This window comes from Erithacus rubecula, assembly GCF_903797595.1.
Source record: "Erithacus rubecula genome assembly, chromosome: 5".
NCBI classification, from domain to species: domain Eukaryota; kingdom Metazoa; phylum Chordata; class Aves; order Passeriformes; family Muscicapidae; genus Erithacus; species Erithacus rubecula.
This window is the reverse complement of record NC_136687.1, coordinates 66,451,939-66,466,522: the sequence shown is the minus strand read 5'-3', so window position 1 is coordinate 66,466,522 and position 14,584 is coordinate 66,451,939. Positions and strand designations below refer to the sequence as shown.

General features: G+C 40.9%; 1 protein-coding gene across 6 annotated transcripts in view; it reads left to right on the top strand.

Moving 5' to 3' along the window:
- The window catches only part of ANK2 (ankyrin 2), a 187,533-nt gene that overhangs the window by 79,239 nt on the left and 93,710 nt on the right, over nucleotides 1–14,584 (top strand). For 4 of the 6 annotated variants that reach the window (XM_079306251.1, XM_079306246.1, XM_079306250.1 and 1 more), the window contains exons 5-9: nucleotides 4,478–4,576; nucleotides 7,576–7,761; nucleotides 8,175–8,198; nucleotides 10,024–10,122; nucleotides 11,275–11,373. In XM_079306251.1, coding sequence (XP_079162377.1) covers nucleotides 4,478–4,576; nucleotides 7,576–7,761; nucleotides 8,175–8,198; nucleotides 10,024–10,122; nucleotides 11,275–11,373 — 507 coding nt within the window. The remainder of the gene's footprint in view (nucleotides 1–4,477; nucleotides 4,577–7,575; nucleotides 7,762–8,174; nucleotides 8,199–10,023; nucleotides 10,123–11,274; nucleotides 11,374–14,584) is intronic. The other 2 variants (XM_079306249.1, XM_079306248.1) reach the window with 1 other exon arrangement.

Here is a 14,584-nt window from a genome sequence, read left to right as displayed (position 1 = left end):
AGGCATAGGCACAGGTGTCACTGGTTTAGACTGGTAACAGTGGAAATTGGGGAAAACAGGAAGATTGCTGCTGAACAAAGACTTAGATCAGGAACTTTCTCTTCTTCCTGAAGTTGGGCAGTATTCTGAAGAACAGAAAAGACCCTGAAGCAGGTCTTGAAGGCCCCCAAATGGTCATGATCTTACTGCACAAAACATTTTAGCAAAGGACCATGACACACATATTTTCTAATGTTCTAATAAAATACTATAAACAGTTATGTTCATCTGGGTAACTATTTAGTCAAAGGATATGATGCTAGCTCTCATGAATCCTCTTCAAATAGGCAAAATGTAGAGATTATATATCTCTATTTTCTCTCTTTTTCTTACCAGTATGAAAAAAGATATATATTAATATATATATGTGGGCATAAGGTATATGCACACTGTAGTTATATGGACACTGTAATCCACAGTTAACTGTTCAGTACTGCATGCAAAGAGGAACCTTGGTTCCTTGAAAGCCTGCCATGATATAACCTCTACCAAGCTATGGAATTGCATGATATTCTCAATACTCTAATAATCCCTTTGCTTCTTCAGCCTGTCTTCTTCATTAGGGCTTGGGGACAATTTAATGATGCAAATTTTGAGTCATATATAGAATTGCCAATTTACATTAATAGCTTGAAGAATCATTTGAGAGCTACTCATTTTCTCCAATTAGCCAGTGAATCAGTGAATGTAGTAGAAAGAATGGAGTATGAAATATACTCTGTTTAATGATAATTTCTCATTCTGACTTTATATGATAGCAGTAAACATCTTGCAGTACACATTTGTGAGGGTAATGAAATTGGAGTATTCTGTCCTTACCAGGAATACTCTGATGAAACCATTGTTGGGAAATGAATGTTATATATCATTACACAATTAATTTCAATTTTTCTAATGATGCACCAAATCCAAACATACAGACCGAACATGTTAGCGGGAAAGAAAAATGTAAATCTGGCATTTCTCCTTTTCCAGGTCACAGTTGGTATTCTTCCTTTAATTTTGGATGCTATGGGATCATAAACTGAAGGAAAATGTATTGAAATAAGTGCCCACCACCGGCCCAATAAACTTGCAGGGTCCCATTCCACATGTTAAGGGGAGAGGTCAGTCTCCCTTGCAGTATGGCCATGGAGAATTATTTCCCAGTACATCATGGATGCAGCAAGAGACACAAAAGTCAAGGGAAAATGTTTTCTTTAGTTTGGGGAACTATGGGATTTTGAGCTTTGATATGCCTCTAGGAGCAGAATAGAGAGCTGAAGTATTGGTGTGCAGACCTTAGCAACTAAAAGATGAGAAACTGAAAAGAGCCTTTTAGATTAACGAGAGGGGAGGGAAGGTAATGAGGGAAGGGTCTGGTTTTTGTGGGCATTTCCATTCAGGAAGTGCAGGACTGGCTGAGAGAGACAAGCTCAATGTGAAGGAGACAGACAGGCACATCACAGAAACCATGTGGGATGGGAGGAGGATGGAACACCTGGGGTCCAGTGACCAGGGGAGAAGGAAGAGCTCCAGCAGGGCTAGCACGTAATCCCACTGAGCTCAGCTCTGCCAAGGAGAGGAGGCATATTGGGAATCCCAAAATAGGAGTTTCCTGGCCGAGGGCCAGGACTGTTGCAGTTGGGGACACTGCAATTAGACTCTCTGAAACCAGAGCTCCACTGAAAGCAGACTGAGAAAGCAGACTTCTCCCTGCCAGCTGACAAAGTCAGGCTTGACCTTGCTAGGGGCAAAAATTCAGGGGAATCTTTTCTAGCATGTCTGGTAAAGGCAGTTTTGCACATGGCTCGTAGCATGTTTTAATTCCCAAAATCAGCCAGATTTCAACAAAACACATACAGTAGTTTGAGACTATAAATAAGGCCTGAAGGTAAAAAAAAAGACACTATGACTTTAAGTGCAAGAATTTTCTTTCTCCTATTTGCTATATTTTCAGGTGTGATTATAGCACAGGTATGATAGAATGGACACTCTTATGGATCTCTGTGTAGAAAAACATTTAGTATTTCTTGGTATTAAAAGGTCATGAAGTCATGTACACGTTGTTTATAGTCTAATCCGGGATTTATTGTCCTAGTTCTGTTCCAGGAGCAGGGACTTGAGATGATTTAAAAAAATTAGATTCTTCAAAGCTTTTAAGTAAATTGATTTACTGTGCCTTGAAAATTGTCATATTCACCCAATTCAGTGGGTGTGATGCTTGTGATATTCTGAGCTAGAAGGATTTTACAAATGGCATATATTACATTTGAAAGATTAGACTTTACCATTAAAATGCTGATGAGGCAAGTGGAAAATTACTATGAGTTATCCCTGATGGTTTGCCACGCTGGATCATTCCGGAGTGGGGAGGAGATCTGGAACAGTGAGCCAGCTCGGTTACCTGCAGGCTCCTCTGTCCTGTCCCTACAATGGCAATGAAAAAAACCCAATCTGTTCCTAATTCCATCTGCCAGCTCAGCCTCTGCTTGGCAGTCCCCTGCACCTTCCCAGTTACTCAGTGAACAGCCTTCCTTCATTTTATATAATGATGGGATCTTTTATCTCCTCCTCCCTGTTAAGTGCTGTTGAGGAGCAGCTGGGAGACCAGAGGTCCCTGACTCCCCAGCTCCTGCCCCAGAGGAGTGAGCTCCGTGTCCCTCCAGTTTGCTGCCTGGTTTTAGCAGTGATTTGGGAGAAGACCATCTGCCCATCACCCTGACCTTATTGTTAAGAGGCTTTTCTTGATGTTTAACCTGAATTTTCCCTCCAGCAGACTTGTAAACTCTGCTTTTTTGTTTTAGTCATCATGATCATGCAGAACAGACCTTTCCCTTTCCAGACTGTTTTCCTTCACTTTGCCCTTTCCAGCCAGAATACCACCATATATTAGCCTTTTCTCAAAGAAAGATAGCTTCCTTAAGGAGATTCATTTTTATGCCAGTGCAAGGGTTGTCTTTATTACAGCAGAATGAGCTCCTTGACCAGCAACCAGTCTCTGGAGGACTGCTATGACCTTCAGGGCCTTTGCTGCAGAATTCTTCTCTAACTTGTCATTCCCTGTGTTCATACTTCATTTTTCTGGCAGTAGTGCAGAAACTTGTGTTTGTCCCTGCTAAATTACCTTTCCTGGTCTTTTGACCATGGTTCCAAATGATCCTATGGTTTGATGGACTTGCAGGTAATATTGTTCATACTGTCTGTGACTATAATAAAGAGTCCATCAATTTAATAATTTCTGGGAATATTGGATAATAACTGTGCAAAAGCCACTCAAAATATATCCCCCAGTTTTAGCATTGAACTGCTCTTAGATCTTCTCTGGGTGCCATTTTTTTATTCTGTATCCCAAGATAGTCCATGGAAATGCCAGAATATCGTGCAAAGCAGCATAAAAATATTTGCTGCAACTTTTATGACAGATATCATATGACATCCACTGCATTAATTAGGTTTATTGCCTGAACAGTCCTCTACATTTATAAACACAGAGGGGAGTTGTAGAATCAGATCTACAATCTCTTTATTATCCAGTGACTGAAAAATGAGATTTCATTTAATTAGGAAATTAATGCAATGTTTCCACAGCAGGTTTCCTAGAAAGAATAGTATTGGCTACTCTGAAACAAGGTTTTTGGTTATCATCATATTTGTATTAGTTCTGATTACTTGTATGAATGCACAATGTTGTCATTCATTATGACAACACACAAACAGCATGCAACAGCTTTTCTTTCATCAAGATTTTGTAGGTAATTAATTACAATTGTTTGCATTAAAATAATTTATTGTGAAGGAAGAACTCACGTTTCTACTGTAAGTTGACTGATGTGAAATAAGTTTTTAAAATTATATTTTATTCAGAGAAAATCCTTTTAATAAACGTAGGTAATTTTGATGTATGTTTTTAATTAAATGATAACTGAACCTATTGTATGGTCAGAAAAGCAGTTGTTCCTTTGCAAGTGTGAGTTCCTTTATGTTGGATGCCTTGCAATGTTTTATGTATTACAAAATTCTATGTAGCATGTTAAACCTTTGCCATCTCTACTGAGCTTGTCAGAAGGTATGCACTTCATGGGCTCCAGGGGATTACATCTTTGGTTAAGTAAATGTGATAAATGGAGGAAACTCTTGCTTTCCTGTCAGCTTTCATAAAACTTTATTGCCAGCTTTACATCCCTGAGCAGTATCAGCAAGGAATAGCTTTATTAATAATTAGTGGGGTCCATTGCTTCCTTAAAATATGTTAGAAGAAAATGAGTGTGAAAGCATGGAGACTTCAGTGGGTGTAAATGGCATTGAACATGACTGTATTAAGGGAAAAATACAAGGCTGTTCTTATATTCAATTACAAGAACACAAATGCATTTTTAGCTGTTTGTCCATTTGTGGTTCATTATTGTTGGTATGTATCATTTCCACATGACTCTATTTTCTCTTGTGTCCTCTCTAGAATGGCTTTACTCCTTTGTACATGGCAGCTCAAGAGAACCACATTGAGGTGGTGAAATATCTCCTGGAGAATGGAGCCAACCAAAGCACAGCTACTGAGGTGAGGGGGTTTTCTTTGCCTCTTTGTTCAGATCACTTGTAGTGATCTTAGGTTGGAAAAGACCTTTCAGATCAAGTCCTACCATTAACCAGTACCTGGATCTTGGGGATTTTAGTTGAAATCAGAAGTGGTTGGGCTCTCTGTGGTGCTGGGCTCATGGTCTATTTGAGAGATCACCTACTCCAGGCTCTTGCTATTGTTCCCCTAAGTTACATTGATTCTGAGGCTCTCCTGTGACTTAGTGTAACTTGTGAGTATTCATTATTGGCTGTGAGCTGTGTAAGTTGGAAACCACAGGGCTAACAAGGATTGCATCAATGAGCTTGGCAGGCTGTTTTCTCCACCCACACTTTATTTCTACTGCTGGACCACATGAGTGTAAATAGGCAGAAGGATGGTATTAACTGGGGATGTGGATTGTAAACCTGCAGTAACTCCTGTGCAAGCAGGAGAGACACCTAAGTAGGAGAGAGTAAAATTTCATCTCAAGAGAAACTGAATCCCACAAGCTTCCTTCTGCATATGAGTATGGAGAATACTCCTTGGTCATCAGGACTATGCTCATTCTGTTTCCTCTTTCTACCAAATGATCTTTATTCCAGCCCAGGGAGTGAGTGAACAGGCTCTATGCTGCAAAATGTGTCATCTTCCTGTTTGTTCTGTGCATGTGCCATGAGAAGTAGCTATAGCAAAATTCCTCTCTGGCCAGAGGTTTTGTTCATGTTGTTTCTTCCAGTCTGTCCAGAAACATTCCCTTTCTGGGCTGCCTTCACAAGAAGATGAATTTGAAATGCTGGTGCATTTATGCTCCCTCTCCTTCCCTTCAAACTTGTCAGTGTTAACAGCTGTCTTACTGTCCCTTCTCTCAGTGGACACTGTACTATTTGATGACAGCTCATAAAATAATCCCCTCATAGATGTGGTGATCACATTGCATGTCAGATTTCTGAAATACAAAATCCCATATGATTGCCAGGCAATGTGGCAGAAACACACTCCTTGTAAAGGAGCCAGGTGGAACTGGGGCTCTCAGTGAGCCCAGCCCTGCTGCAGCCCACAGTCACCTGCTGGCAGCCAGCTCCCAGCAACTTCTGCTGCCTGGGAATTCATTCCATTTACAGGAATTGTTAGGGTGAGATGGTTATAATTCATGTGGCCTCTGTTTGAATGCAGACACCCACAGAACTCACCCTGTAATCTGATTTTATAAAAAAGGCTGAGAGGAGAAAAAATGAAATATATTCCTACTCTGATCCTGACACTGAATTTATCTCCTGCTATCAGAAAGACCAGTTTTCACTCTGTAGCTTGTAAAGGAAAGCCTCTTGACCTCTTTACTGCTTAACTAGGTCAGTTTTAGGTTCAGGTCTTGCTGAGGTGATGGTTTCCACAGTTGTGTGAATGTTCCTGAAGGAAGGCCTGAGCCAGCATGGCTTTCAGGCGTGCCCAGAGTTCATTTCATGAATAGGATGAAGAAATGGTAGATTCAGGAAGGAGGGATGGCAGCCTGAACTGTGGATGCTGCTGAAATACAGGGAGAAGGTCCCACTGTTTAGCATCAAAGATTGGCCCTCCTCATGGGAGGTAAGGAAGCGAAAAGCTGTCTCCAAGCTTTGGTCAGCCATGCTTTCCAGAGGCAATAGGAGCAGAATGCACAAAGAGTTGTGTCCTTTCAGAGAAGGGTGTGAGATGAAATGGTGCAAATCAAATGGATGAACTTGTCTTTGAAGCCTTGAAATTTGCACTGCCTTTGGATGCATTTCATTTCCTCTCACACTTACATATGAGCAGATAAAATAGGAGAGTGAGGATGAGCTCAGTTTCAGTCTCTAATCCAGGATTTGTTCTCAGGTTCCCAGAGGCAAAAGGCAAATGCATTAAGCCATTTCAACACCTTATGTAGCCCCAATCTCAGAATAATCTTTACAGTTCAGCTGTTTTGTCAGCTGTTCCCCCCTTTTTATTCACTGTACAGAATTTAATCTCTATTGCAAGCAGAACCCACAGCAGTATCGCTGTTACAACGCACCTACCCACAGCTCGACGCAAAAGGGAGAGAAAGTTATTAGATTACTGAGGGGAAAAATTGCCTTGGCAATTCTTCAAATGTTTCTTTCAACATATGTTAGCTCTCATTCCTTGCTAACTTGGCCTTTATTCTTCTCTCATCTTTCCATAATTCTATTCCAAAGCAATGCTGTCCCATCTCGCATGTGATTACAGCACACCTGTGCTTGGGGAGAATGCAGGACCAGAGCGAGGGTTCAGAGTGAAATCAGAATAAAATATCTGGTAGCCCATACTACTTCAGCCAGGAGTACAAGCTGTTATCATCTTATCATGTATTTTAAAGTACTGACCATCCCAGGCACCTGTGGAGGAGCAAGACAATTTTAAACTGATTTAGAAACAAAGCTAAAGCAGTGAATGACAAGCAAAGAGCTTTTTCTGATTTTCTTTTTCCAAAAATTATAAATAATGTGATATTTTCCTCCTTCAGATTATGTTCCTAAAAATGGTCTGGATTTCTTGACTCATGGTTCACATGTAACTTGGAATAGGAACAGCAGCAAAAACTTTTGATACAGTTTCTTTTTGCAGAGATGTGAGGTGTTCAGAAACACATTCTCTCTATATTTTTCACATTTTCTCTGTTCAATGCTCAGTAAATTTACCAAAAAATTGCTAAAAATACGCTTTGTGGCCCATTTTAAGATAAGAAGTAATCAATAGAGACGCTGTAGAATGATCCTTTGTTTGCACTTACTTTACAAAAGACACCTTTGAAGTGTAAAAGATCTTTCAAAGAATTTCAAGTGTTTGGAAGCCTTTTGAAGGTGTTTGAAAGAGTTAAAATGTTGTGCCTCCAATCTCCTGTCCCTGGAGATGGAGTGCAGAGGTGGAAAACAGCTGGGAACGTGCCTCCCGAGTTGGTGTGTGCGGTGCAGCTCCCCGAGGCTGTCGGGCTGCGCTGAGCACCCCTTTCTGCTGCCCCCCAGGACGGCTTCACCCCTCTGGCGGTGGCGCTGCAGCAGGGACACAACCAGGCGGTGGCCATCCTGCTGGAGAACGACACCAAGGGCAAGGTGCGGCTGCCGGCGCTGCACATCGCCGCCAGGAAGGACGACACCAAGTCGGCGGCGCTGCTGCTGCAGAACGACCACAACGCCGACGTGCAGTCCAAGGTAACGGGGCGGGGACAGCGCCCTGAGTCCCTGCGTCCTCATGGCGAAACGGAGCTGCCCCACCGCCAGCGCCAGTGATACCCTAACGGTTGTGCTGTTAACCTGCACAGTAATTACAAAGTGCTCATTTTTCCACTTTTTGGTTATGTCTCCCATTTCTTTGGTAACCAGCTTTTTCTCATTATTTGCAAACCTGGAGCCACTGGAACGGAAGCAGAATCACTGCTTCCTCCTTAAATAGGATATTGGTTTATTGCCCATGGGAACAAACATTGTGTTTAAAGTTAATGCATGCTTGAATGGCTTTTTCCATAATTAACAGCATAACTCATTTCAGAAAAAGCAACATAGTTCTTCGTTTTGTGGCCAGTCTTTAATATTGTTCCTCTTTTTCCCAAACCGTGCTGCATCAGATGATGGTGAATAGGACGACTGAGGTACCGAGATCAACAATTTTTAATTACTCTTTCTGTTACTTGTGATTATTCTCTCTGCTCTTTCCAGTATTTCTTGATTGTTTAGCAATAAAAGTGAAGATATCACTCTTTTTTATAATACATAGAAATTTGTGACTCAGAAAACTTATTTTTATTCATGCTTTGTCTTAGAATTTACTTTTATTAGTGTCAGTATTGAAGGACATTTTGAGAACTCACATCAGTCCAAAGGAGTCTGAAGCGAGTAATGGAGCTAAGAAGATAAAGATGCTTTTTTAGCTCCATTTCATTAATTATGAAAATGCACTCACTTGGCATAACTAAGTCAGGGTGTCTGGCTCAGCCAGAATAATGGTAAAATTAATTTTTTGTCTCTTACAATAGTAAGCATAATCAAATTCCCCAAAGTAAAAACTTGTTCAGGGTGTCTGCTTATTTTCACCATTCTTCTTATTACAATTTTTTCCATAAAGTTTTGCAAAGCCCTGGGGGACAGTATATACTCAGAATTTACCTGCAGTAAATAACACGTTTCTTATATGGATTTCACTTCCACTAAAAATCGTGGGGTTGATTGGCTTGGACTGGGATTTTCCCAAAAGATAACTTCCACTTTGAGGAGAAGCAGCAATTTCCAAGAATATGATTGTTGTTTCAATACCTGCTTTTGAATAATGTAGTTTCTCTGCTGGAAGAGGGAATGAATTATGGATGCACATGCCCATGGGAAGGTGCTTCCCTCTTGGTGTGTGCACACGTGAGCAGGAGGCAGCTGTGATGTGACCTGAAGGGTGACAGCTTCCCTGGGCACCTGCTCCATGGGCACATTCTTCCCTGAGGGAAATGGCAAGGGGTGCTGCAGTGCCTGCTGAAGGAGGGCAGCACGTGCCCACATTCCTTTGTTCCAGGAGTAGTCTAAAATGGTGGTTTGGATACTGAGGGGAAGGAAACCTAGCTGAGAGCACACTGTAGTCAAGAAGCCAGAAGTATTCCTCCCTTTCTATAACTACCAGCAGGATCCAATCAAATCAGTGTAAAGCTCTTCAGGGAAACCTCAAAAGCAAGGCCATTTCTACTTGAATTACTTATGAGAATAAAAGCTTGCTCTCTGTCCTAGTTTCTGGAAATTTAATCTTTTTTATGTGGTTGTCAAGCAATTCTACATCTCATAACTGGAGCAGGTTTCACCTTCTAGTATTCAAAACACAATAAATAAAATGTGGGTTTTTTGGTTAATAGATGGCAAAGTTTCTTCAAGTCCTTTGCAATCCAAATTGTATATAAATATAAATAATTATGATTCTTCTACTATGCTACTAAGTAATTTCTCATGTAAACCAAACTCTCTAATTACATTTTGAATAATTACTGGTTTCAAAAAACAGAAACAAACAAAAAAGCCCAATAGGAAATATATTGTCATATTTCTATTTCTAAGAGGAGAAAAAAAAAAAATCCAACAGCTTTTGTTGTCATTTTCCCAACCCCAATAAATAGATGCAGCCTAAGAGACCCATGTTGCTTCCAAATGGTAATAAGAAACTTTCTTTGTGGTTTTTTTTTTTTAAGAATGGCTAATATATTAATATTTTCTGTGATGAAAACTGCTCTTATTGGCCACTGTTGCAGGGCACTGAGTTGGGGAATGAAAGAATGAAGCACTTTTGATAATCTCTGCCTGAAAGGCTGTGCTGTAATGTTAAGTGGACACAGTCTGAATAAAGTGCACACGATGCATTAGTTGGGCAGCATTATGAACTGGGGCTGTGCTCAGCTGGTGCTGCTGTCTGAGAAGATTCCGTAACGCGGCTGTTTCCCTTTGTAGAGCGGCTTTACCCCTCTGCACATCGCCGCACACTACGGCAACGTCAACGTGGCCACGCTGCTGCTGAACCGCGGAGCCGCAGTTGACTTCACAGCCAGGGTACGGACCACCCCTCATCCTCTGCTGCTGCTGCTGGCCTGCAGAAAGGGGAGGGCTTCTTTGGATAGCTCTAGGCCACAGCTGAGTGAAGGAAGGGGCAAAGTGATGCTGAAGTTCTGCTGGGATCAAGGATGTCTTTTTGCAGTTATCCTGAAAGGTTGTCTCCGTGCAATGCCCTGGAGACCTTGGGAGTTGTGTAAAAGGCAGTATTCCCAGCTGGAGGAAGCAGGATCCTCCAGAAAGCTGATGCTCTTACAATATGTCAACTCCCTTTGGCTTTTCTGTTTGTTAGATGTACTCTGGAAATAGATGTAGGATTGATTGGCTTTTTCAGTATGCAATATTTGAAATACCACTTAAATTTGATGTTTTCACATATAACAGTATTTCAAAACCAGAAAGTAAGGAATATTGCTGTTATACAAATTCAACAATAAAAGAACTAATTAATCATGACTATTCTTTTATGGTAAACAACTGCAGAGTTACATTGTACACTCTCTTTGCTGTGGCACCTTACATAGTTTGAAGTGAAAACCTCTGGGAATCTCAACCCATCTCCCAGGTCACAAATTTGCTGTTTAATTTTGCCAGACACTTTAAATTACTTCAGGGTTCTGCCTTCCAGACTGACTCCTTCCTGTTTCCAATCTGGAGTAGCTGCTAATATTACCTCTTGCCTCACCCAAAGTGTTTTCAAGGACTTTCAGCCTACACAGCCTACACAGCCTACCACTCCTTTATGCTCTTGGCACTACACAAGAAGGTTCCTTTGTGTAGGAGTGACGCATTTGTGTCCTCTGTGTACGTTGCAGTGATTGAAATGCATCAGTGTTTTGTGACTATTGGCTCATTGGGACTCTGATACATGTTTGTGCATTTGTCTGGTCCTGGGGCTGCGATGTTTGCTGCTTGGGCAGATGCGCTGCTTCCTTTATTCAAGGACCCCAAAACAATGGAGAGGGAATCTTGCTTAGGAAGGAACTACTAACTCTAGCTTATATGGTGTGTGCCTAGCTCTGATGCTCTAGTACATTCTCGTTTATTCTCTATGATGTGATGGTCTCATTTTTTGTGATCCAAACCCAGATTCACCCCCATTGCACACCTTCAGATCCATCCAGCTCATTGTTTGTTCTTTTCATGGTGTAGAATGGAATCACCCCACTGCATGTGGCTTCCAAAAGGGGAAACACAAACATGGTGAAGCTCTTGTTGGATCGCGGAGGGCAGATCGATGCCAAAACCAGGGTGAGTCTTTCTGTTCCCTGAATATGCTATTGTCCCTGCTGGGGAATGGACTGGGATTTTTTCCTTGCTTGCTTCTGGGGACTTTTTGTGTGTTTGTTTTATGTAGTCTGTGTTCTATGGTATCAGACAAAAGAACAGCTGGTGTTAGAGATAGTAGGAGGCAGAAATACTATTTCCTTTAGTCTCCTGTATAACCTGCCTACATCATACAATAAAAAGCTGATGAAATTGGTGGTTTTTAGGGAATAAGCCAGTTAGTTGGTCCAGCTTTAATGACACAAGATGAAGCACAGCACATGTAATGCACAGCAAAAGGAAATGGAAGGTCTGGGCTCAGCTAAACCTTTCAGTCCCCTGACCCCTAAATGTCCATGCCAGCTGCAGTCTGCCTGGTGGAAGCTCCAGTGTGCTCAGCCCATTTTTATTGGAGAGCTGATACAGGGACAAGTAACCTACTCAGAGCTAGCAGCCATATGTCTGCTCCCCAGACAAAACATGGGGTATTAATTAGGTGACTCTCACTGGCTTTCTCCTCCCAGTTGTCCTATTGAAATGTCACATCATCTCTCTGCCCTTTATTTATGAGTGATTTCACAGTAATTCAGAACAAAAAAAACCCCCATAATTTTATATGGGCAGGGTTAATTGTTTCAAATGGGATTTTGGAATCACCTGGGAAAACATTGTCATTTATTCAGACTGAGCTGCACAGGGCTTGTTCTTAGGAGCGGCTGGTTTTTAAGCAGCTGGTCTGCAAAATTACATGTCCAAGTGATCAAGAGTATTTTAGAGCAGAGTTTAAAGCTGCACCAGGAGAGTTTTTGTTTAACCTGATAGGAAGGTAGGAGATATTGCAGTCAGCTCACCTTGGTATTGATTCAACCTCTGCTGTTATCTAGATATTAATTACATTAACCATTTATTGCTTCATAAACTCTTAAGACAGTCATGATTATTGTGAACTCTGGCTGTGATCGTGATTTGGTTTCCGAATATGAAATTATATCTCACTATTTTTTATTTTTTAAAAGCTACTGCTGATGGAAAAAGCTACCTCTCAAGCAGGTGTGCAGCAAATCACCCCTGCCCACATTTTCCACAGTAAACACCTAAAATCTCATGGAAAAGAGGAATGAAATATATGCTAATAATATACTTCAGCCAGGATATTCCACATGCCTCTAACTATACAGAAATAGTTTGTCTGACCTTAGGAATGGCAGTATTGAATTCACCTATTTCCTGTTCAGTATTAGATATTGTTCTAGACAAGTTGACACATAAGATTGTGAGGGATGTTTTGGATTTTGAGGTCAGAGTGTTTTCCCATCCCTGCTCACCCGCAAAGGTTGGACGCAGTTGTGAGTGAATCCAAGAGAACAGGATTTGCCCAATGTAGGTGGGAGGGACCAGTTTTAGTCTTCTCATTGTCTCATCTCCCTGCCCTTTGTTAGCTGCTACATGGGCTCAAAATGTCAGTACAAAGATGTCCCTGGAAACCCATTCAGGTGTCCTAAGGCACACATACCCAGTTTGCCCAGGGTCCCCATCTTCCTGCCACCTTCGCCTTCCGCCCCTTCCCTGCTCCAGGGCTGGTGGTGGCAGTGGCTGGCGTGCGCCTCACGGTGGGGAAGATTCCAGAGCTACATGCTCTGGTTTTGCTGTCTGTGTCTTTGTGCCAGCTGTTGATGTGATCTCAGTGTGTCTCTTCTCCCTGTGCTCTGTCTGCTCACCTGTGCCTGGCTCTGTGAGTCCGTGTGGTGCAAGGGGCAGGGATGTTTTGCCGTGCTCTGTCTGTGGCAGCGCAGACCCCGCCAGCCCTGCTGCAGTACTAACACACTTTGCCTTCCCTGCTGCCTTCCCTTGGCTCCCCAGCAGCACCTGCCTCCTCCTGCAGGTCACAGTCACTACAGAACAGCTTCAAATACAGGATGTTTCACTGCCAAAACAAGCTCTTCACTTAAAACACTCCTCGTTGCTTTCAGTCCCTTCATGTTTAGCTTGCCTTGTTATGTGACATCTGATGCTGCATAAATTAGGAGGCAAAAGCTTGTTTTAGTGGATTGCAGATGAGCTTCAGTACTTCAGTTTTGCAAAGTTAATCTGTGAAAGCTTTCTATGTTTGAAAATGTTCCATTGGAATGATTCTTTAGGAGTCCTTGTGTTGTTTAAAAATAGAAATTAAAATGTCTATTCTTCAAAGGGAATAAATGATGCATGTGTCCTGCTGTTCCATAGTTAATGCAGCATATCCTGCTTTCTGCAGGAATTAGTGTTTTTATTTTCTATACATTTCAGAATGCGTTTGCTGACATTTTCTGGCAGTTCTCACAAAGCCATAGAAGTATAGAAATGCTGGTAAATCTCTTGACACAATTGCATATTTTAAAATAATGTTTTACTTACCTTTTTTAGCAAGTTCTATGGTTTTTTTTCTCAACCAAGCCCTAAGGTTTTAAAATGTGAAATTTAATTTCTCTTATATATTGTTTCCAAAGTAGAAATCTAAACTACATTCTCAAGTACAATAATAGGATAGTTTTATTAGTACTATCCATTAGAGATAGTATTATAATATTATATGATAACAAAAACCATATTTAGCACTAGATAATTATTAGATGATAACCAGATATTAAAATATTCTTTTGACATATATTATTATATAATATCTGGTACATGTTTTGCAACTTCTACTTACATATAAGCCTTCCCTGGACTTTTTTCACTAAATAATTAATGGATAAAAATTTCCATGCTAAAATATTTCATATTCAAAATTTTACTCAAACCTGTATTCTCTATACATTCTCTTATATTAGTAAGAATTTGAATTGTATAGTTTTATTTAAAATTTTAATATATGGCCAGATATCTGACCCATGCAGATTCTGATTATTAGTTAGATTTAGAGGGTGAGAAAAATTGTGCAGAAATTTGATCTCTTGAAGATGGTGGAAAGTTTAATTTATGATTAATTCACTTTCAGGTGATCAAGGGTAGCATGGCAATTACCAGTTCTCACTTTGAGGAAAAGAAAGCATTTACAGCCTTCCTAGAACACACTAAGGATTCTTACAGGGGGAATTATTGTCAGCATTTAAAAGCAATTTTAGCATGGCCAAAAGCATGTATTTCTATTAAAAAAGAGTCCTCATAGAATGGAATCATAACAGTATGCATCTTCAGAATATGAAAGTATTGATGGCTA